We start from the raw sequence: 24909 nt of genomic DNA, 5'->3' as shown, positions 1-24909 counted from the left end.
CGCCATTCTAACTGGCATGAGATGGTATCTCAGTGTGGTTTTGATTTGCATTTCTCTAATGACCAGTAATGATAAGCCTTTTTTCATATGTTTGTTGGCTGCATAAATGTTTTCTTTTAAGAAGTGTCTGTTCATATCCTTCCTCCACTTTTTGATTGGGTTGTTTATTTTTTTCTTGTAAATTTGTTTAACTTCTTCGTAGATTCTGGGTATTAGCCCTTTGTCAGATGGGTATATTGCAAAAATTGTTTCCCATTCTGTTGGTTGCCAGTTCACTCTCATGATGGTTTCCTTTGCTGTGCAGAAGCTCTTTAGTTCAGTTAGATCCCATTTGTCTATTTTGGCTTTTGTTGCCAATGCTTTTAGTGTTTCAGTCATGAAATCCTTGCCCATGCCTATGTCCTGAATGGTATTGCCTAGGTTTTCTTCTAGGGTTTTTATGGTGTTAGGTCTTATGTTTACATCTTTAATCCATCTGGAGTTAATTTTTCTATAAGGTATAAGAAAGGGATCCAGTTTCAACTTTCTGCATGTGGCTAGCCAGTTATCCCAACACTATTTATTAAATAGGGAATCCTTTCCCCATTGTTTGTTTTTGTCAGGTTTGTCAGAGATCAGATGGCATTGTTTCTGAGGCCTCTGTTCTGTTCCACTGGTCTGTATCTCTGTTTTGGTACCAGAACCATGCTGTTTTGATTGATTACTGTAGTCTTGTAGTATAGTTTGAAGTCAGGTGGTGTGATGCCTCCAGCTTTGTTTTTTTGTGTTTTGTTTTTTGTTTTTGCTTAGGATTGTCTTGGCCCATGTGGGCTCTCTTTTTGGTTCCATATGAAATTTAAGGTGGTTTTTTTCCAATTCTGTGAAGAAAGTCATTGGTAGCTTGGTGGGGATGGCATTGAATCTATAAATTACTTTGGTCAGTTTGGCCATTTTCACGATACTGATTCTTCCTGATCGTGAGCATGGAATCTTTTTCCGTTTGTTTGTGTCCTCTCTTATTTCCTTGAGCAGTAGTTTCTAGTTCTCCTTGAAGAGGTCCTTCACACATCCCTTGTTAGTTGTATTCCTAGGTATTTTAATCTCTTTGTAGCAATTGTGAATGGGAGTTCACTTATGATTTGGCTCTCTGTTATTGGTGTATAGGAATGCTTGTGATGTTCACATTGATTTTGTATCCTGAGACTTTGCTGAAGTTGCTTATCAGCGTAAAGAAATTTTGGGCTGAGATGACGAGGTCTTCTAAATATAGTCATGTCGTCTGCAAATAGAGATAATTTGACGTCCTCTTTTTCCTAATTAAATACCTTTTATTTCTTTTTCTTGCCTGATTGCCCTGGCCAGAACTTCCAATACTATGTTGAATAAGAGTGAGAGAGGGCATCCTTGTCTTATGCTTATTTTCAAAGGGAATGCTTCTAGTTTTTGCCCATTCAGTATGATGTGGCTGTGGGTTTGTCATAAATAGCTCTTATTATTTTGAGATACATTCCATCGATACCTAGTTTATTGAGAGTTTTTAGCATAAAGGGCTGTTGAATTTTGTCGAAGGCCTTCTCTGTATCTACTGAGATAATCATGTGGTTTTTGTCTTTGGTTCTGTTTATATGATGGATTACGTTTGTAGATTTACGTATGTTGAACCAGCCTTGCATCCCAGGGATGAAGCTGACTTGATCTTGATGGATAAGCTTTTTTCTGTGCTGTTGGATTTGGTTGTCAATATTTTATTGAGGATTTTCAAAGCAGTGTTCTTCATGGATATTGACTTTGAAATTTTCTTTTTTAGTTGTGTCTCTGCCAGGTTTTGTTATTAGGATGATGGTGGGCCCATAAAATGAGTTAGGGAGGATTCCCTCTTCTTGTATTGTTTGGAATAGTTTCAGAAGGAATGGTATCAGTTCCTCTTTGTACCTCTGTACGACTGTGAACCTGTCTGGTCCTGAACTTTTTTTGGTTGGTAGACTATTAATTGCTGCCTCAATTTCAGACCTTGTTATTGGTCTGTTCAGGCATTTGACTTCTTCCGGTTTAGTCTTGGGAGTAAGTTTCCAGGAATTTATCCATTTCTTCTAGATTTACTGGTTTATTTGCATAGAGTTGTTTGTAGTATTCTCTGATAGTAATTTGTATTTCTGTGGGGTCAGTGGTGATATCCCCTTTATCATTTTTTATTGCAGCTGTTTGATTCGTCTCTCCCTTGTTAGTGTGGCTAGCAGTCTATCTATCTTGTTGATCTTTTCAAAAAACCAGCTCCTGGAATCATTGATTTTTTTTTAAGCGTTTTTTTTTGTGTGTCTCTATCTCCTTCAGTTCTGCTCCGATCTTAGTTATTTCTTGTCTTCCGCTAGCTTTTGAATTTGTTTGATCTTGCTCCTCTAGTTCTTTTAATCGTGACGTTAGGGTGTTGATTTTAGATCTTTCCTCTTTTCTCATGTGGGCATTGAGTGCTACAAATTGCCCTCTACATACTGCTTTAAATGTGTCTCAGAGATTCTGGTATATTGTATCTTCCTTCTCATTGGTTTCAAAGATCATCTTTATTCCGTTTACAGTTTATAAATGCTGCAGTGGCAAGGTAAGAGTAAAGGAAAAGTAAAATAAAGAAACAAGTTTACGTCCAAGACCTTTAGAGGTTTTTTCCCCTGAATGATGTATCCTAAAGGAACCCGTTGTTTGTACAACTTAAATTTTTTATAACCCAGTGTCATGTGTTAATTTCAGACTAGTTTTAAACATTCTGTTTTTAGTAGCTTTCTGAACTGTAAAAACTATGTTAGGAGAAGTATGCTTTTTTTTATTATAGCTTTCTAATTATGTTTTGTCATTTTAGGGGTTTAACAGTAATGTTTGAAATAATGAAAACATATGGCCACACTTACGAAAAACACTGGTGGCAGGATTTATTTAGAATTGTTTTCAGAATCTTTGACAATATGAAATTGCCAGAACAACAGACAGAGGTAAGAGGACACACAATTTTCATTAGCTTAGTCAAGTTAAAAGAGTCTCAGTATTATCCCCAGTACATTTTACTGTTTCAAATTAAGTACAGAAAAGAATTCCTAGAAATTTTTTCTTTAAGGCATGAGAATATAATAGTATATCTTTATAAATAAGAACACTGGCCGGGCTCAGTGGCTCACGCCTGTAATCTCAGCACTTTGGAATGCCAAGTGGGGGTGGATCATCTGCGGTTAGGAGTTCGAGACCAGCCTGGCCAACACGGTGAAACCCCGTCTCTACTAAAAATCAAAAATTAGCCAGGTATGATGGTGGGCACCTATAATCCCAGCTACTTGGGAGGCTGAGGCAGGAGAATCGTTCGAACCTGGGAGGTAGAGGTTGCAGTGAGCCAAGACTGCACCGTGACACTCCAACCTGGGTGACAGACAAGAGCCAAACTCCATCTCAAAAAAAAAAAAAAACTGTGGAGGATAGAACTGAATTGATAAATTGATTTTTGTTTTGTTTTCAGTGTTTTCCTTGACCTTTCCATTTCTTTTCCTCATTTCAACAGTCACAAGTATAAAACATTAGTAACTTTTCCTTTAGTATTATATAGTGATTTTTTTGCATTGAATAAAGAATACAAAGTAAATTTTATTTTATTTATCTCAACATATTTTACTATGAACCAGTTACAGTATACATTTTAGGAAATGTGTCAAGAGACCTGTACATTTTCCCCTTTTGTTTCATATAGCAGTATTAAATGCAGACTTCTGCAATTATTTTTTATGGGTTTGAAAAAAATAAAGAAATTACAGTTATTTTGTATAGCCTTTCTTTTATGGTATTTTCAGATAACCATACTTCAGGAAAGCCATTTTTATTTTAAATCTATGCTAGCCCCATTTGTACAAATTCTTACCTCTTCTTTATTTCCCTTTAATGTTCTGTCATATTCTAGAGCAAGACCAGCTGTTGCTATTCATGCACTTTGAAAAGTTACAATGTTAATATCGAGATCATATGGTGATAGTTTTTTTAAATATGCAAAACAAGTCATGTCAAAAATAAATTATTACATACATAGGTGGTTATGGGGTAATGAAGAGTAATCGATATCAGATTTTAAGTTGAAGTGACTATAACATTCTAGAGGGAATTCAGTGTTCGAAAAGGGAGACTAACAGCCATATGTTTTAAATATGAAAACATGTGTGTGTGTGTGTGTGTGTGTGTGTGTGTGTGTGTGTGTGTGTATTTTTTAATCGTAGTAGTTGGTGAATGGCATGATGTTCATTTAACAACTTTTTTCCCCAGAAAGCTGAATGGATGACAACAACTTGCAATCATGCACTTTATGCAATCTGTGATGTGTTCACTCAGTATTTAGAAGTACTCAGTGATGTACTTTTGGATGATATTTTTGCTCAGCTCTACTGGTGTGTGCAGCAAGGTAGGTCAATACCAGATATGTGACACAAAGTGTTAAATGTGTTCCTGGTAATATATAAATGAGTTGCTCTTTTCTTTCCTAGACAATGAGCAGTTAGCACGATCTGGTACAAATTGTTTAGAGAACGTTGTTATTCTGAATGGTGAAAAATTTACCCTAGAAATCTGGGATAAAACTTGCAACTGCACACTGGATATCTTCAAAACCACAATCCCACATGCGTAAGAAGAAATTTTTATACAACTTTACATTTATATTTGTATGGTGAATGTGTTGGAGAGTGACTAGTAATTAACAGTTTGATAGTGACTAGTGATTTCTCATAACAGAAATCCTTTTACACTTGTCTGTTACATAGATTTAGATTTATTACAAATCAAACTCTTCTAAACTATAACAGATATATGAATTAAATTATTTGTAAACCAAAACCTTTTGTCTGTTTATCCAAACTTTGAAGTAATTATACTGACTTTTATAAGATTTTATTTATTCAGATCAAACCAAGCAGTGGTTTTGAGTTGAAAAAAAAATCTTGGCCTATGTTTCAGTTACTGAAGATTTAAATAATCTAAGGAAATCTATTTTCACATATTGTATTTCAGATTTTATAACAGCTTGTCGTCTTTCTCCAAGGGATGAGTTTGAAATGGAATTATAGTGAAGTAGTTTATTTTTATTTTTATTTTTGAGATGGAGTTTCGCTCTTATTGCCCAGGCGGGAGTGCAATGGCACAATCTCAGCTCACTGCAACCTCCACCTCCCAGGTTCAAGTGATTCTCCTGCCTCAGCCTCCCGAGTAGCTGGGATTACAGGCATGTACCACCATGCCTGGCTAATTTTGTATTTTTAGTAGAGATGAGATTTCTCCATGTTGGTCAGGCTGGTCTTGAACTCCCGACCTTAGGTGATCCGCCCGCCTTAGCCTCCCAAAGTGCTGGGATTACAGGCATGAGCCACCATGCCTGGCTAGTGAGATAGTTTTTATCAGTGAGGAAGCTAAAACATTGTCTTGCTAAATGACTTATCATGGTAGCGCCTGGATGACTTGAAGGACAGACTGGAACTTACTTTCCAGCTTACCCCCAGGAGCTCTCTGGGAGTAAGGTTTGCACATAATTTTACCTTACATCTACAGTTTTTACATTTACAGGTAGATTCTTATTTAGAGCATGGGTATGCACTGGCACAAAAGTGGATATGAAAATTGTCAATCCAGATTCTTAAGCTTCATGAACTTCTTGTTGACATAAATTAAATATGTTTGTGTGGTTTTTTTTTTTTTGAGACGGAGTTTCACTCTTGTTGCCCAGGCTGGAATGCAATGGTACAGTCTTGGCTCACTGCAACCTCTACCTCCCAGGTTCGAGCAATTCTCCTGTCTCAGCCTCCCGAGTAACTGGGATTACAGGCACCCGCCACTACGCCTGGCTAATTTTTGTATTTTTAGTAGAGATGGGGTTTTATCATGTTAGCCAGGCTGATCTTGAACTCCTGGCCTCAGGTGATTTTCCTGCCTCACAAAGTGCTGGGATTACAGGCATCAGCCACCACATCCAACCCCTGTGTTTGTATTCTTATAATTGCCTTGTGAAAATCCTAATCAGTAGTACATAGGAAGTCAAAAGAAACACACCCCTGGGAAAGCAGTCTCTTGGTAGGACTGCACTAAAATGACACATAGTAATCTTTTTGTCCTGTTCCAACTATTGTATAATTTTTTGTGTGTGCACTCTTATTGGAGCAATGTGAGTTACTAACAAATGATATGTGTCTGTCACAGTTTATCTGTGACCCTTATGTCAAAGATAGTATAAATTCTTGCTTAGTTTAGCTGTTGTCTTTCTTTACAAAAACCAATTGTGCTGTACATTCTTTTTGGTAAGCACTGCTTCTGTTTTAATTTATTGAATTATATACTCAGGAACCTTAAAGAGCATGTACTAAGAAATCTTGATAGAAATATCTATACCAGAGCTTTTTTCATATTGAATTGAAATAATCTATTTGCCATATATCTGCAGAAACTCCTGTTTCTCAGAAACTAGAACTCGGTCCTTAATTATGCTTTTATCCTGAGCACCTGATTCAGTTCAAGTTCATTTCTCTTTTGGACAGAATTTTTATTTTTTGTACTTTAAAAGAATCTAAAGTATTTTATAAATATTTTTAGTTTTAATTTTATGAATTTTTTTTTAATTTGAGATGGAGTCTTACTCTGTTGCCCAGACTGGAGTGCAGTGGCATGATCTGCAACCTCTTACCCCCAGATTCAGGCAGTTCTCCTGCATCAGCATCTTGAGTAGCTGGGATTACAGATGAGCATCACTGGCTAATTTTTGTATTTTTTAGTAGAGGCGGGGTTTCACCATGTTGGTCAGGCTGGTCTCTAACTGCTGACCTCATGATCCTCCTGCCTCAGCCTCCCAAAGTGCTGGGACTACAGATGTGAGCTATCACACCTGGCCAATTTTATGAATATCTTTTGAGAAGTCTGTTAACTTTGAAAAATATTTGATGACATTTATGTTTAGGAAAAGGAGGTTTGAAATTTTTAAAACATTTTAGTGTTTTTTTAAATGCAAAATTGGTAACAGATTACCCTTTTAATTATATTAAATGCCACTTAATTGTTTTCTAAAAATACATATTTTAAACTTTCTACTAGTTTTTCAGGAAATTGCTCTTAGCAGTAGTCAAAGATGGAATGTGTAGTTGGTGTATTTATGTTACATTTCTTGTGCCCATTTCAAAATATGCTGGATGTAGCATGTGGCATAGCCTCCTAGGGATTGATGTGGTTTTGATATCTTAAAGGCTCTTAACCTGGCGACCCACTTCTGGAGAAACTGCCCCCCTACCTCCATCTCCTGTAAGTGAAAAGCCATTGGTAAGTTTTAGTCAATAAAGTATATTGAAATTAGTTACTTGTGATGAGTAATTTTATTATGGTCAAACCCTTATATGTAAGTGTCATTCCTACTGCTATTAAAAAATACCTGAGACTGGATTATGTATCAATAGAAATTTATTTTTTTGCAATTACAAAGGCTGGGAATTATATGATCAAGATGTCTGATAAGAAACTGCTCTCTGCTTCCACGATAGCACCTTGTTGCTGCATTCTCACTTGGTGGGGCATTCTCATATGGTGGGAAGGAGGAGGGACAGAAAGGGGCCTAGCCAGTTCCCTCCAGCCCTTTTTTAAGGCGCTAATTCTCATGGCCCACTTACCTCCTAAAATCTCAATCTGTTGATACTGTTGTGTTGGGGATTGAGTTTCATTATGAATTTAGGAGGGAAGAGAAACATTCATATCATTGCAGTGAGTTCATCTGTTTTAAGAAGACGGCATAAATTTGGTCGAGAATTTTGAGGTTAATTCTGTGGTAAGTTTCACAGACAATCTGTCTCTCTGTTAAGTGCCATGAAGGGAGTATTTTAAATTATTTTTTAATAGGACATAGAGCAAAATGATTTCTTCAGGGTTGTGAGAGAAGGTGCCATATTACCTAGCTATCTCCATGCAAAGCTGAAGATATTGTTGGATAGTATTTAAACTTTTTATATAATTTCACCTTATAGAAAAGTAACACCAGACAGTACAAAGGATTCTAATATAAACTTCACCCAATGTATTGGTTTCTTAGGTCAACCATAAAAAATTACCACAAACTTGGTGGCTTAAAACTGTTGAAACTTCTTATCTCATGGTTCTAAAGACCACAGGTCCCAAATCAAGGAGTTAGCAGGGCCATGTTCCCACCAAAGGCTCTGAGGGAAAATTCTTATTAGCTTCTTCCAGCTTCTGGTGGCTGTTGACAACCTTTGGCATTATTTGACTTCCTCGCATATCACTCCAATCTCTGCCTCTATCTGTAGTCTTCCTCACTGTGTGTGTGTTAAATCTTTCCCTCTCCTTTTTGTTTTATGGAGACATTATTTATTGGATTTAGGGTTTACCTGAAATCCAGAATGATCTCATCTCAAGATCCTTAATTATATCTGAAAAGACCTTATGTCCAAGTAAGGTAACATTTGCAGGTATCAAGGGTCAGGACTTGGACATACCTTTTAGGGAACAATATTCATCCCACTACAGTCTACCCACTGACAACTAAAAATTCATGTCCATCCTTTGGCAAAAGGTAATCACCCCATTCTGAGGTCCCCAAAAGTCTAAACTCATTACAGCATCAACACTATGTCCAAAATCCCATCTAAATATCATCAAAAGTCCCTAATCTGATCATCTCAGACATCTTAATTAGGAATGGGTGACACTCTGAATATGATCTTTTCTGGGGCAAAATTCATCTCCATCTGTGGACCTGTGAACCTAGAAAACAGGTTAGTAACTTGTAAAATACAGTAGTGGGACAAGCCTAAGATAGACATTCTCATTGCAAAAAGGAGAAATTGGAAGGAACAAAAGATCACCAGTCCTAAGCAAGGTTGAAACTTAGCAGGGATAATTCGATTGAGTTTTAAGGCCTGAGAACAATTCTGTGTGGCTTGATATTCTGCCTTCTGGGGTCATGGCTTATTTCTTTGGGCCTGAGCCCTGTGCTCTCAGTTCTTCTTTTTCATAAAGGTTAGCACATTTGCACCTCTATTGACCCATTTTCTGCCTGTAGAATCCTAGAAGTCAGCCTCCCTTAATCTTATTGTTTCTGTCCCTTTCATTCTAGGCTAGCCCTATGTCTGCTGGTGTATCATTCTCAAAATCCTTGTGGGGCTTCTGTATGTGTTAAGAGAAACCAAGCTATTAAACAGAGGGCAATCCACACATCTTTCTGGATAGACCTGTTATGTTCCTGGTTTCTGCTGAGATGACTGATCAAATCCACTAGACATATACCTAATGTCTTTGGCAAAAAGTGGTCCAGCTGTAGTCTTGCCCTTCTCTCCAAAGCATGCCTTCCTAACTATTCATTTCCTAATTGTAGCATCCTTTTCAATCTGAATAGGCCAAGATCCTCTCAGATCATCAAGTACTAGTTTCTTTTTGCTTAACAGTTCTTTCCTCAATATATCTTGTTCTTGCAGTGTACTGTAAACAGCAAGGATAAACCAGGCCACACCTTCAACACTGCTTGGAAATCTCAACTACATATCTAAGTTCATCACTTAGAATTCTGCTTTCCATCCAACAATTCAGCAAAGTTTTCTGCCACTTTACAATAAGGCTCTCCCATCAGTATCTAATAATATGTTCTTGATTTCCTTCTAAGACCTCACCGGAAGCACCTTTTGAGATTCATATTTGTACCAATAATCTGTTTCATGGCCGTAGATGTGTTCTCTAAGATGGTAGAAGCTTTCTCTCATATATCGCACTTCCTTGTGGATCCTCACCAGAACCACATTTGACATCCATATTTTTACCAACAGTCTCTTTGGGGCAATCTTGGTATTTTCTATCATGTGTCTCAAAACTCTTCCAGCTTCTACCATTACCTGGTTCCAAAGCCACTTCCACATTTTTAGGTGTTTATTACAGCCACATTTCATTTGTGGTATCAAAATCTTTATCAGCGTCAGAAAAACAAAACCAGCAAGAGAGATAAAAATAGATTTAAGGAACTGGCTTATGTGATGATGGAGGCTGGCAGGCTGGAAACCCTTTAGCCAGTGCTGAAGCTGCAGTTCACAGGCAGGAAACCTCAGTGTTGCTCAGTTTTGAAGGCCTTCAGCTGATCGGACAAGGCCCATCTAGATTATTGAAGACGATCTCCTTAAAGTAAACTGACTATAAATGTTAACTACATCTATAAAACCTGGAATGGCACTTAATTGAATTAATTGTTTGTCCTTTGACTTCAGTATCTGGCTTAAGTATATAGGATGTTGGTGCTGGGTTATAGCCAAATTGACACAAAAGTAATCATTACACCAAGTTTCTCCAAATGTTAGCATTTTACATTTGTTTTTACCAACCCTTGCTTTCCTCCCTCTTTTTATCTTGCTACCCTGCCTCCCCCACACACAATTTTCTGAATTCTTTAAAAGTAATTTGTAAATATAATTCCCATTTATCCCTAACAATCAGAAAATTATTTTTGGAACAATACTCTTATTTAATTTACAGGTCTTTTCTAATTTGTACTCTTCCTCCCAATAATAACCTTTTTGAATTTTAAACGCAGGAGACTGTAAAGTAGCAAACTAATGCCCACTGACTGGATTTGTCCCCCACAACTTTTTACTTTCTGAACACATTGTCAACAGTTAAAATTTCAATTTCACAGAAAAATCTCATTCTGAATTGTCATTAAGAACTGTGACATCTAGTACTTTGCCCATGGTGCTCCATGACTCTGTGTGCTGATATTGTCCATTCAGCATAGACCCCACTATTACTTGGGACATCAAAAAAAAATTATCCTCATTTGTTAGTGAGAAAAATTGAGAAAACAATGTACCTAACATCCAAAACTTCCTCTAATAAGAGCAAGGTTTTAAATCCCCAATTTTGCGACCTAGTTTTTGTGCAGGTTTAGTTTTCTGGGGAGAACATTTTAGAAATCACCAGAGTATTCAAGGTTGAGGAGTAGTAGGATCAGCCGCCATTTACTGCCCAACACTGTGCTGCTAGTGTTTCGGATTTATTATTTCTAGTTCTTAACAACCTGCAAGGAAAGTATATTATCTCTTCGTAGATCAGAAATTAATCATTTTTCCAAGATTATACTCTTTATAACACCAGAGCCTAATTCTTATGTAGGTCTGTTGGACTCCAGCATCCAGCTTCTCTTCATGATATGACACTCCCAGACAGTCACCTTCATACTCTTCTTTCTAGTCCCTGGGTCTGTGGGTGACAGAAGATCCTTTTCTAAATTTACCCCTGCAGAAGGTATCCCTGGGCTTAGCCCCTCCTCTCTGCCAAGTGTGTGTTCTGTTTAGATTTCATGAACACTTGCGGGTATTGCTAACTAGTTTCTCTGCACATTGAAGTTTCACATTTTTATTTGTTGCTGTTGGATGGTATCAAACCTGAGCCCAATGAGGGTAAGAAAGTCAGCTTTACTTTATGTACAGGTAATTTTAAATAATTTTCTCATTGTGTTTTAACTGTAACGTGTAAAACATCATTTTCAAAGGGACATAATATAATTTTTAAAAATAGCATTATAGAAAATATTTTCACCCATAAACTTTATTAACCATACTTATAATAATTTTTTCATTAGGATACAATATCACAGAAGTCTGTAGATATTCATGATTCTATTCAGCCAAGATCAGTAGATAACAGACCACAAGCACCACTGGTTTCTGCCTCTGCTGTTAATGAAGAAATCAGCAAAATTAAATCTACAGCAAGTGAGTTATTTCTCTAAATAAAAATAAATTAGTGTTTTATGTAGGAAAGGGACAACATTTTTGGTTTTACTTTTATTATTAACAAGCATATACTATAATTGTATAATCACCTCTTTTCTGTGCTTACCCTGATTTGGACACCCTCTGATAGATAGATGCCCTCTTACAGAAGGTCAAGAAGTCTGCTAATACCTGAAATGTCAGCTTTTTCCACCAACAAGCACCTGAGTCTCTCTCCATCCCCTTCTGCATGCCAACCAACCCCATGTTCTTTCTGCAAAAGTAAGGCCTAGCATGCCTTCCTCTACCCATCCGCACAGGGAAGTAGTGAGGAACTGTTGCTTTCTAAGCAGGAACACCCCACTTGTTGTTGTTGTTTCTGTGTTTTGTTTTTGTTTTTCTTTTTCTTTTTTTTGTTTTTGAGACAGAGTCTCACTCTGTTACCCAAGCTCGAGTGTGATCTCAGCTCACTGCAGCCTCAACCGCCTAGGCTTAAGCGATCCTCCCACCTCACCCTCACGAGTAGCTGGAACTACAGGCATGCCTCATCACACCCACCTAACTTTTTATATTTTTTGTAGGGACCAGGGTTTTGCTATGTTGCCCAGGCTGGTCTTGAACTCCTGAGCTCAGGCCATCTGCCTGCATCAGCTTCCCAACATGCTGGGATTACTGGTGTGTGCCATCACATCTGGCCAGGAACACCCTACTTTTTAAGAAGAAAGCCTTCTCCACATTGCTCCTCAACCTTAGTCAGCCTGTGCTCATTTCCCTCACTGCCGCCCACACCCCTATCTCCACACAGGGATACACAGGTCACCTGTATTCCTTCCCTCGCCTTTTCACAAATAAGGGGAACCCTTCACCTTTTTACTGTATTGGTTCAGTTTCATTTGCTGAAGGAAAATTATAACACCTAGAAAAGACCACAGCCTCCGTACAGGAAAACAGGAACTTTTAAAAACAGAACTTTGGGAACTTTTTAAAAACTGAGGTGAAATTTATGTAACAGAAGTAACCATATTCAAGTGAATAATTCAGTGGCATTTGGTACATTCACAGCCACTACCTCTGTCTAGATCCAAAGCATTTTCATCACTCCTAAAGGGAGCCTCCCCACCCATAACTGTTACACAGCCATTTTCTCTTCTCCCTTCCCCAGCCCCTGGCAGCCACTAATCAGCTGTTTGTGAATTGTCTATTCTGCATATTTCATATAAATGGGATCATACAAAATATAGACTTTTGTGTCTGTCTACTCTCACAATGTTTTCAAGACTCATTATGTTGTAGCATGAATCAGTAATTCATTCCTTTTTATTAGTAATAGTCCACCAAATGTATGGACCACATTTTGTTTATCCATTTGTCTGATGATGGACTATGTGTTTGTTTCACCTGCAGTTGTCATGAATAGTGCTGCTTCAAACTGTTATGTACAAATATCATTTGAATACCAGTTTTCCGTTTTTTTGTGTTCTCTACCTACGAGTGGAATTGCTAGCTCATATAGGGCGATTCTATGTTTAACTTCTTGAGAAACCAAGCAATTTTCTGTAGCTGGTGGCAGCACACATTCCCACCAGCAATTCCAGAGTTTCCACGTCTTTGCCAATGTCTTTTTTTGTTGTTGTTAAACAACAACCCTCCTAGTGGATGAGAAGTTGAACCTCATTGTGGTTTTGGCTGGCATTTTGTTAAGCATCTTTTCATGTGCTTGTTGGCCATTTGCATATCTTATTTGGAGAAATTTTTATTCATGTTCTTTGCCTGTTTCTAAATTTTGATGAAGTCCAATTTTCCTTTTTTCTTTTATTAGCCATGTCTTTGGTTCATTGTCAGAATCCAAGGTCATGAGAATTTCCCCCTTTGAAGTTTTATTCTTTTTGTTTTGTTTTTTGAGACAGTCTTACTCTGTCACTGAGGCTGGAGTGCAGTGGTGCGATCTCATCTGACTGCAACCTCCACCTCCCAGATTCAAGTGATTCTCCCGCCTCAGCCTCCCTAGTAGCTGGGATTATAGCCACATGCCACCATGCCTGGCTAATTTTTGTATTTTTAGTAGAGACAGAGTTTTGCCACGTTGACCAGGCTGGTCTCAAACTCCTGGCCTCAACTGATCCACCCACCTCAGCCTCCCGAAGTGCTGGGATTACATGTGTGAGCCACCACGCCTCGCCTATGAAGTTTTATTCTTTTCGCACCTTTATTTAGGCCATTGATCCATTTTGATTTAATTTTTTTCAGGGAATTTTTAAATCCTAGGTGCTTACAGTTCTTGAGAGAACATAGGCTTTGTTATATCATACTGGAAAGGAGCTTCTTTGTTCAGTCACTGTGTTCTGCTAATTTCTTAAAGGGGAAAGAGGTAGTAGTGAGTGGCCTGGTTTCATTTTTCATTCCTGTTCTCCAAAGAACAGAATGGTTCATATAGGAATCCTTTGCAGCTTGAGTCTACACCGAGAAAAGCCAGGAGGACAGAACAGTGAGTGGCTTTTCTCACTCTCAGCCTCAAGACTGAATTTAAACACACTTAGCTTTGTGAGGGCAGGACTTGGTCTTCCCACAGTGGAAAGTGTGCACGTGGCTACTCTGAAACTGTCCTTTTTCCTGGGGCAAGGGTTCTGCTTTCCTGCCACCATCAGCTGTCAATTCAGACTGCATCCTTAGGCCAGACATTCCACTCTTGCTCCCCTGGAAGACTTTTAGGCAAGGTTCATCTGAACCTGTTGACTCAGAACAGGTAAAGCTGGAGGAAGAACAAGCAGCTACCCTGCTCCCATGTGCTCTTTTCCTTAGTGGATAGGTTGTGGTTCCCCTGTTAGATGGAGAGGCCAACTGCCATCTGACTCTCCAACTCAGTAAAAAGAATCACAGCACAAACCAGCCTCATTCTTTCTACACCGCTGTTCCGTCAAGTTGATTCAGTGCCTGCAGTCCCACATAGTTAAAATCTGCTTTGCTTTGCTCTCTGTTGTGTGGACAATGAAATGGTCGACTAATATAACCCTAGCAGTGTCAGGCCGTAAAATTTGTCCAAATAGATACTGTCTTCAAAAGTGCTCCTGGTCCTTGCTAGTGAGACTGTAGTTATGATCCCTGTCCAGGTCTGAAAGGGCACCAGTATGAAGAGCTTCGAATCCCTGTTGAGAGTACAGCTTCATCTGTAAGACTGTCTGGGTCTCTGCTGGAAGCTCTTAACATCCCTGAAAAACTCATGTTGGAACTGATGAAAATAGGTCTCATAAAATCTCCATCTACTGCTAAGTCCCTTCTGGAGTCCAGGTGCTACTAGGTGTCTCTTGCCTCAGGGACTAAGATGTTTTTCTGACTTGAATAAGGGAGTGAATGGATGACTGCCTGTGCCACTGTCACTGTAATAAAGGACTAAGAAGACAAGATTTTGGAGGAAGAGATAAATAACCTTAGGACTCAGAGGTTTCTTTGTTTTTTTAACTTAAGATCCAGTACCAAGAACTAAATGTTAAATAGAATAGTGTTTATGAAAAGTCTATGGAAAGGAGCCTTCATTAATGACCTCAGTAAGAATAAATTTAAGTCAGTTGTTTTTCTACCCCCCAAAATCCCTAAAACATGAATTTATCTTCCACACATTAGTGCCAGAAAAGGGAATTTGTAGTAAAGTGTTTTTCATAATAGAAAGAAATAGGGATTATAAGTCACCCGGCATTGGAGCCATTGCCCCAAGACTGCCTAGTAGGCAGCTCCCTTTGGGCAGTTGTCTGCCTCCTGGAAAGCTTCCTGCCAAAGCTGCCCCTGAGAATCTGCGATGGAGTTGTGGTGATATGGTCTGGGTCCCCTGGGCCACGTGGCAACAGTGTCTCAGAAGTTGAGTCCTCTTTTCTAACCTCATGCTGCTGCGTTGCTTAGCTACTTAGCTGGCATGATCAGACAACTGGAGCACTCTCATGACTGTGTCCGCATAGGCCAACAGACTGTCAGAAACACCCTGTTGGAACAAATGTGTTCAGGATAGAGGGATGTGGCTGTGTATAGCTAATGAGGGGAACATGGGTGGCACTTTTGTTACTTTGAAGTTTGGTTACTTTTGAAGTAATGTGTTCAGCCTAACCTTTTTTTTTTTTTTTTTTTTGATACGGAGTCTCGCTCTGTCGCCAGGCTGGAGTGCAGTGGCGCGATCTCAGCTCACTGCAGCCTCCGCCTCCCGGGTTCAAGTGATTGTTCTGCCTCAGCCTCCCAAGTAGCTGGGACTACAGGTGCATACCACCACACCTGACTAATTTTTGTATTTTTAGTAGAGACAAGGTTTCACCATATTGGCCAGGCTGGTCTCGAACTCCTAAACTCGTGATCTGCCTGCCTCAGCCTCCCAAAGTGCTGAGATTACAGGTATAAGCCACTGTGCCTGGCCCAGCTTAACTTTTATAGACTTCTTTGCTGATGGATCTCTTTGAAAATAAGAGGTAATTTCAGCCACAACTATGACTCTGGGTCCAAATAAAACATGTGCTGTGGCCAAACCACAGTATTGCATAGGTTCATCTGGAGTCCTGGCTGCCCTCACTTCCTGTCTCACATTGATCTGTTCTGTTATTTTCTTATGTCATAGGTTTTCATACAACCTATTTTCTTTTTTTAAATTTTATTTATGTATTCATTTATTTTTGAGATGGAGTCTCACGCTCTCGCTCAGGCTGGGGTGCAGTGGCATGATCTCAGTTCACTGCAACCTCTGCCTCCTGGGTTCCAGCAATTCTCCTGCTTCAGCCTCTAGCTGGAATTGCATGTGCAACCATGCCTGGTGAATATTTTTGTAGCTTTGTCGAGATGAGGTTTCACCATGTTGGCCCGGCTGGTCTCGAATTCTTGACCTCAGGTGATCCGACTGCCTTGGAAAGTGCCAGGATTACAGGCGTGAGCCACCGTGCCCGGCCGCTTTATTCCCTATTTTCAAAGGTTGGACTTGGGTTTACAGTTAGTATTTTAGTTTAGATTTTTAGCCGTTTGTTACATTTTTGTTAAAAACAACTTGAATCTTTTAAAAAAATTTTAGCAGGAACATCTTGAACATATTCATTGTTCTAAATCAGGGTGTCTAATCTTTCGGCTTCCCTGAGCCACACTGAAGAATTGTCTTGGGCCACTTGTAAAATACACTAACGATAACTGATGAGCTTTAAAAAAAAAAAGTCTCATGATGTTTTAAGAAAGTTTATGAATTTGTGTTGGGCTGCATTCAAAGCTGTCCTGGGCCACATACGGGCTGTGGGTTGGACAAGCTTGTTCTAAATCACATAGCGCAATTACTTTTCTAAGGCTTTTCTGAATATCAGTTAAACTTTTACTGAGTAGTGCCTGTGTGCAAAAGCAGTAATGTCCTTCTCAGTATGATATGTAAATACATATTGTTTCCTTAGCATTGTAATGTCATGGAAATTATAAAGGATTCAAAATAATTTTTTGTTTGCATGTGCATTGATGGGGTTTCCTCACAGAATTTCCAGAACAAAAATTGTTTGCTGCCCTGTTGATTAAATGTGTTGTGCAGCTGGAACTCATCCAGACTATCGACAACATTGTCTTCTTCCCAGCCACAAGTAAGAAGGAAGATGCGGAAAACTTAGCTGCAGCCCAGGTAAGGAGAAGGGAGGACAGCTGCTTTTTTTGTTAAGTAGGAAGTTAGCTATTGGTCTGGGCTGTAGAGTCAGGCTACAGAATTAATTTGAGGGGCCTTCATTATACAGATGTCCTTTTAAGCCATGAGACTGGATCCCATCATGAGGTAGTGAGGATGGCTAGAGCCATCCTCCAGTGAGGAGGGTCAGCAGTTGAGCCCCAGGGACATCTTTCTCTACAAATCCTGGAGCTGAGGCAGCTAGCAGAGACTGAGGACAAGAACCCATGAGGCAGGGTGGGGAGGCGCAGGGAAGCAGGTGCCAGTTGTCCTGGAAGTCAGATGAAGAAAACTCTTTAAGAAGAAGCGTGTGATCAGATGCTTGTTAAATGCTCTGGATAGGTCAGTGATACTACATCTGAGACTTGCCCTCTATTTGGAGGACTTTGGAACCTTATGTGTTAAATGTTATATAAAAGACAAAAGCGTAATTGTAATGGGAAGAGAGAGAAGAGAAGATATGGACTCAGCCAGTACTTGGTTAATAAGTTTCACTATAAAGGCACAGAGAAATGTGATAGAGTGTGAGGAGGTCAAGAGAGGGGTTTGCTGTTTTGTTCTCCCAATTGGTAATATAGCAGCATGTTCACTGGTAAGAGCTTTCCGGTAGGGAGAGAAAGAACTGAGTGTAGGCAAGAGAGGAGCAGTTGCTAGGGCCATGTTTTTGAGTGACTGGATATATAGTACTTCATACAGAGTGGGAATCACTTGGGGTAGAAGCCCACACAATTCTTTTCCAAAGAGAGGGCTGGGGAGAAGCTTATGGATGCAGGAAGGCTGGTACATTTAGGTTAGGAGCTTGTGAGGGACCTCCTCTGCCAGTTTCTGGTTTCTCACTAAGATGGAAAGAAAAGTCATCTACCATATGAGGTTTGGAAGAATGTTTTAGCTACTTGAGAAGTGAAAACATGAGCTGGTTGGCCAGGAACATGGCCTAGGCCAAGGGCTGCCAAGGTCTGGGCAGCAGAGCCTACCGGTTTAGAGAGAAACCAGTCTGCTTTCTCCAGTCACACATGATGACACGGAGTAGGCAGTTTTGCCAGTCAGTTATTAAGAAGAGGTGAGGGGTTGTGAAAGAGAATAATTAAAATCATGGTGCATGGACTCCAAAGCAGTTGAGAAGAGGACTTGAGGCGCTGAGGAGTGAGCGCAGGGCCAGGGAGTTGGGAGTCCAGGAGGGGCTGGGCTGATGGGAGGTGGTGTTCGGGGATGAAGATGCGCAACAGAAGGTGGACCTTCCCTTACTTTCTGTTAGGTTAGAGCAAGCTGAGTGTATCTATGGCTTTCTTGTAAAACTGGTCTTTGGGGAACATTGAGTTCTAAATTCACTAAAATTATTGTGACTGTGCATATATCCTGGGGTGGTTTGTTTTCCAAAGAGAGACGCGGTGGACTTTGATGTTCGAGTTGATACTCAAGACCAAGGAATGTACCGGTTTTTAACATCACAACAACTTTTTAAGCTACTGGACTGCTTATTAGAGTCACATAGATTTGCAAAAGCATTTAATTCCAACAACGAACAGAGGACTGCTCTGTGGAAGGCAGGTAAGCTGCACAAACCTCCCGTTCATGTTCACTGTTGATGGATGTGGGACAGGTACATGCAGGTATTAAAACTCACTGGCTGTCTACTGTAGGTCTGTGTAAGTCACTATATGTACACTGACCTTAACAGTAATAAAGTAACCTCACAACCAGGCCCTTTTCTGGACTACCGTAAGCCGAACAACTACTTGGGTGGATTTTTCCCACCTCGGTCTATTGTTTGACTGATACTGTTTACCCAACCTGGAGCTTATTTACCCAACCTGGAGCTTCTCGCTGATTGGCATGATAAAAAGCTGTCCTTGTGTGAAGGTTGCACACGAAACCCAGCATGTGTATTTGAATGGCTTCTCTCTTACTGGGAACAGCCAGAGCTCAGAGTGAAGGTGAATGTATTGGGATGTGAGGTATATTTGTTCTAGAACAAGTTAGACATTTTAAACAAAATAAATGTTATATTATAATCCAAAGTGACATTGTTAATTTTTTAATTTAAGAAATAGAGCCAGGTGCAGTGATTCATGCCTGTAGTTCCAGCTACTCATGTGGCTGAGGCAGGGGGATTGCTTGGGGCCAGAAGTTCAAGATCACCATGGGCAACATAACAAGACCCTGTCTCTAAAAGAAATTAAAAACTAGCTGAGCATGGTGTTATGTACCTGTAATCCCAGCTACTCGGGAGGCTGAGATGGGAGGATCACTTGAGCCCAGGAGTTTAAGGCTGCAGTGAGCTATGATCACACCACTCCCCTCCAGCCTGGGGAAAAGAAACCCCATGTCTTTAAAAAAAGAAAAGAAAAATATATACAAAACAGTGCTGGGAAGATGAGGGGCAGCATAATACGGCAGAGAGAAAGAAAAGAGGAGGCTGATACTTACCAAACATGTTTATTTAAAACAGCTGTGCCATTCTCTTCCCTTTACAGCCTAACTTCTGGAAAAAGTAGTCTGTACTTATTTTCTGCCTTCTAACACCAAGTTGTTGCCACCAATCCAATCCACTGGGCCTATTCCTGCTGAGCTATTAGAGCCTCCCTGTGTCCACATACACCAGACCCATCAGACCTCTACAGTTCTCACCTCCTGGGGATTGCCCGTTTATCTGAGAGCCCTGGTGCAGGCACATGGCTCCTTCTATAACTTTGTCTATGGGGATTCAAGCGCAGTTTCATGTGAAAGGTTGTACCTTCCCAGGCCACAAGTTTTTTTATATTTCTGGAATTTAAAAAAAATTTCTGGACATGGAAATCACTTTGACATTGTCTGCTATGGCTCTTCTTTGTAAGCAGCAGATGCTGATGGCTGAGCACACCATAATGTGCCTCCATATGGGCTGCTGGACCTAAAATGCCTTCCCAAACTAATCCCAGAATCTTCTCCTATCTGCAGGATTCAAAGGCAAATCCAAGCCCAACCTTCTGAAGCAGGAGACCAGTAGCCTGGCGTGTGGGCTGCGCATTCTCTTCCGGATGTACATGGATGAGAGCCGCATTAGTGCCTGGGAGGAAGTCCAGCAGAGGCTTTTGAAGTAAGACTCTTGACTAGTTTCCATTGCTGACCAGGTGGCCATGTGGTGCTGGGCAGGAAAGGGGCACTGGTGGGACCACGCCAAGAGCTGAGCCTTTGGGGCCTGGATGCCCCTATTCCACAGAGCAGTTGTAAAAATTAAATTCGGTCTTTGAATATGCTTTAGTGACATGTAGCCAAGTCATGTCTAGTATGCAGGACAAAGGTGAAAGTTTTCTAGTTTTTAATTTTAAAACTGAAAACTACGATAATTTTTAGGCCTTTCTAATGTCATAAGATAGTCCCTTTTTTACAGAATAGTCATTTGTGAAAGTGGCAACTCTCCTACCTGCATTTACTTTGGAAAAAAATATTTGGAGTTTGTTACTTTTTTTACTCTTTTACTTTAAGACAACTAATGTGTAAACTCAGGCTAAGAATGAAACATGTTGGCCGGGCGCAGTGGCTCATGCCTTTAATCCTAGCACTTTGGAAGGCCAAGGCGGGCGGATCATGAGGTTAGGAGTTCAAGACCAGATTGGATAACATAGTGAAACCCTGTCTCTACTAAAAAATACAAAAATTAGCTGGACATGGTGGCTCGTGTCTGTAATCTGAGCTATTAGGCTGAGGTAGGAGAATTGCTTGAACTGGAACCTGGGAGGCAGAAGTTGCAGTGAGCTGAGATTGCGCCACTGCACTCCAGCCTGGGCTACAGAGCAACACTCCATCTCCAAAAAAAAAAAAAAAAGAATGAAACATGCCATTTAGAAAGAATACTGTCATCTGCATTGTATTTTCATACCTACTTGGGGAATAGATGTTCTGAGGCTGGTTAAATACATTTTAGAATTTTAAGGGATCACTTAGTGTCTGTTACCCCATTTGACAAGACTGATTAAGGCCCAGAAAGATATAGGGCCTCACAAGGATCAGTGAAGAGAAGAGCCACCTTAGATTCCAGCCCAGGTCTCTTGAAACTAAGCTTCACATGTGCCACCTGCCACACAGCAGCTTTGAATTCAAAGAAACTTACAAAATCAGGAAAATGAGGGATTCCTGATACGTTACAATGGCCTCTTTTAACATCCTTGGTTTTCTTCCCAATTTGAAAAGCATGTTTATGTTGACATTCCAGCTAATGTAAACAGATGAGATCTAACATGTTCTTGAATAGTTCGTATTCACAACTATGTTCATTATTGCTCTTTTGCAATGATTATAGGGACCAGCAGGTATGCAAGTAACATTAAAGGAAACCTTTTCTTTTGCAGTGTCTGCAGCGAAGCCCTAAGTTACTTCCTTACTCTAACATCAGAAAGTCATCGGGAAGCCTGGACTAACTTACTGCTTTTGTTTCTAACTAAAGTTCTAAAGATAAGTGATAACAGGGTAAGTATGAGGCCCTGAATCCAGCCTCACATTTCTAGCCTGATTTGTGTTGGGATGCCAGGTCCCAGAGCTGCTGTGCAAGAGCCCTCAGGGATGAATCAGGCAATGCCCAGGCTGCACTGCTCCTTGTGCAGAGCCACCAGTGGCCTTGGCTGTATCTTCCTCATTCCTCGCTTTTCTCTCTCCTTACTCAGCTTTGTTCACTCTCAGTGGTTCTCTAGAGGATTCAGTAGGCGAGGGTTCAGAAGACTAAATCTGGTTCCTGGGCTTGTACTCTGGGCTGCAGGTGTTCCTTTGGCATATTTAGTGGTTCTAAGTAACCCAGAGTCCCAAATGAATGGGTCTCATGTAAGAATTTTAAACCAGGACAAGATAAAATACACATGTAACTGTAAATATAAGGGCATATTTAAGATTTTCAAAAATGTACATTCTACTCTTACAAAAAATAGCAACTTAGAGCTCACATATAAGGAAACAGGTTGCTTTGCTGTGACCCTAGAATAGGTTTTAAAATGCCTAGTTGTGTGGCCTGCTAGGCTTTAAATGGCCAAGGGCTTTAAAACCCCACTAGCCTCTGTTACTCCACAGCTGGCTTTTTTCCCCATATGTCTCACTGCTTCCCTGGATCTGGAGGGGCACAGAGGGGTAGGAAAGGAGGCTATAGACTAGAGTCCAGAGATAAAGGAACTACTGCAAAGATACAGCCAAAGTAAAGTAATTGAACTGTACATGTGAAACTATGTAGCTTTGCCTGGAGAACTGTTTAGATTTTATATTGCAGTGTTGGGTAGAATTTTCCCCAAAACTAAAATTAATTTTATATAACAAAAGATAAAATTGCAGCAACCTATAGTTTATAAAAACTATAAAAAATATTTAGCAACTATGGTATAAAAACTCAACTCTAGGTGCAATGGCTCACGCCTGTAATCCCAGCACTTTGGGAGGCTGAGGCTGGTGGAGCCTGACACTTGAGGTCGGGAGTTCAAGACCAGCCTGGCTACTAAAAATACAAAACTAGCTGAGTGTGGTAGCACATGCCTGTAATCGCAGTTACTCAGGACGCTGAGGCAGGAGAATTGATTGAACCTGCGAGGCAGAGGTTACGGTGAGCCGAGATTGTGCCATTTATTCCAGCCTGGGTGACAAGAGTGAAACTCCGTCTCAAAAAAGACAAAAACTCTAGTTTGTACTAGATATACAGGCAAATATTTTTCAAAACAAGGATATGTAAGTGAATCGTGTTTGTATGAAGTGAGTTTTTCTAACACTTCTGTCTCCCAGTTCCACAATCCAGAGCCACTGCCTGCTGTGAACCGTACTTTCCTGGCTACTGTAATTGAGCCTGAGAGTAGTTTGACTCTAGGCAGTTTTAGGCTCTGGAGTTTGCAAGCACTGCTAACAGAAATTCATTTTCCCTGCAGTTTAAAGCTCATGCATCATTCTACTACCCTCTCTTATGTGAAATTATGCAATTTGACTTGATTCCTGAACTTCGTGCTGTTCTTAGAAGATTTTTTCTGCGAATTGGAGTAGTTTTTCAGATATCACAACCACCTGAACAGGAACTTGGAATAAACAAGCAATGATGAGAACTCAATATTTTTGTTGGTGTTTACATCCCTTTGCTCTTTAAAAGGACGCTGGAGCTGAGGTTTCCTACCTGAAAAATGATTTCTCTGGATTGCAGTGTCTGAGAGTTACTGGTAACGATGCTTAGAACTCTTACTCAAACTTGCAACACTCCAGTCCCTTTTAGTACTGGTGGATTTTATGTGTTATGTTGGCCTCATGTTGAGCAGAAAGCCTGTCTAAACAGTGTCAACTCATGGGTCCCTTCCCTTCCATGGCAGGAAGAGCCCCACATTTTTTGGTAGGTGTGGAAGTGAAACTTACCCAAAGAACTATAGATGTAAAGATTGAACTTCTACAAGAAGTACAACTCAGGAGAGCTGTATTTTGAAGGATAAAATGTTTATAATTGGGGAGTGGGGAGAGAAGAAGAAATTATTGGTAAAATATTTAGCAACTATGATATTCTTACTCTCAAGATTTTTGCACACTCAGGCTATCTGAGATACTGGTAATCATCCTGTGAAAAATGTACAGAGATGCAGGTCTGTAATATAAAAAATCTTAAACATTATATAGTTCTTCCTGCACTGTTTTCTTTATTTTCTTATTCATTTGCTAAATATCCATAATATTTTGTCAAATGCACTAAACATTTGGGTGGAAGTTTGTCTTTTTTATTTTGTGCGGATTTTTAGTTTTGCCCTTTTTGAGGGGTGGTATTTTTGAGGCTTTAACATGCCCAGAAGCTGTTGTGGCCAACACTTCAACAACAGGGAAAAAAGGTAGAAAATATCCCTACTGACAGTAACTACCTGTAACATATTTCTCTTAGGGCTTTTAAAGATGAGCCATTAAAATAGAATGATCCTTTATGGACCGAAAAACTTGAATCACTGCAAAATGAATCCAGATTGCTGTCATTTTCTTTTCTTTTGGGTGGTGGGGCTTGATGTAGATTTTACTCTATGTACAGAATTTAATGTTGAATATATTAAAATAACAAATCTGGCATGGTTTGCGGAGGTTAGATTTACTGGAAATGTATTCATACTGTGAATTGTGCTCTGATGGTTAAAAGAAAGAAAAGATTGTCAAGCATTCCGTATTAACAAACAGTGGATGTAGAAAATTTTTTCAGATGGATAAAATGTATATGGTACAGATGTAAAGTTTTGTATGTAAAAATTCTGTACAACTTTCTGTACAATATTGATTCTCATCTGGCATATTCTAATCAGGTTATAGGTCAATAAAGTTTTTGAATTATTTCAGCAGTGCAATCGAAACCTATATAACCCATCCCCATGTTTCATTACATTTTTTCATAAAAGCCATTTTTATGAAATGCCATTTTTGAAAAGCCATTTTTCAGCCAGAACTACAAATTCAGTATTGTTCATTTCTGGTATTTTCTTTCCAGCTTCTAGCATTAGATCTTCCCTCACACTGTACTTTATTAACCATAGCATATTCATTTTTAAAGCAAGTTTTTAAATT

At 39.7% G+C, this 24909-nt stretch overlaps 1 protein-coding gene across 6 annotated transcripts in view; it reads left to right on the top strand.

The window, feature by feature from the left end:
* Positions 1 to 24909, top strand: part of ARFGEF1 (ARF guanine nucleotide exchange factor 1) — a 167653-nt gene that overhangs the window by 123909 nt on the left and 18835 nt on the right. For 2 of the 6 annotated variants that reach the window (XM_035276406.3, XM_078352580.1), the window contains 10 exons: positions 2831 to 2960; positions 4267 to 4402; positions 4485 to 4623; positions 7221 to 7275; positions 11600 to 11732; positions 17210 to 17349; positions 18768 to 18936; positions 20326 to 20464; positions 21717 to 21834; positions 23262 to 24683. In XM_035276406.3, coding sequence (XP_035132297.1) covers positions 2831 to 2960; positions 4267 to 4402; positions 4485 to 4623; positions 7221 to 7275; positions 11600 to 11732; positions 17210 to 17349; positions 18768 to 18936; positions 20326 to 20464; positions 21717 to 21834; positions 23262 to 23426 — 1324 coding nt within the window. In that variant the 3' untranslated portion in view covers positions 23427 to 24683. Of the gene's footprint in view, positions 1 to 2830; positions 2961 to 4266; positions 4403 to 4484; positions 4624 to 7220; positions 7294 to 11599; positions 11733 to 17209; positions 17350 to 18767; positions 18937 to 20325; positions 20465 to 21716; positions 21835 to 23261; positions 24684 to 24909 lie in introns of those variants that run through there. The other 4 variants (XM_035276405.3, XM_078352579.1, XM_078352578.1 and 1 more) reach the window with 3 other exon arrangements.

This window comes from Callithrix jacchus, chromosome 16 (assembly GCF_049354715.1).
Source record: "Callithrix jacchus isolate 240 chromosome 16, calJac240_pri, whole genome shotgun sequence".
Lineage (NCBI taxonomy): Eukaryota > Metazoa > Chordata > Mammalia > Primates > Cebidae > Callithrix > Callithrix jacchus.
Note: the sequence above shows the minus strand (reverse complement) of the source record. Positions and strands in the feature narration are given on the sequence as shown.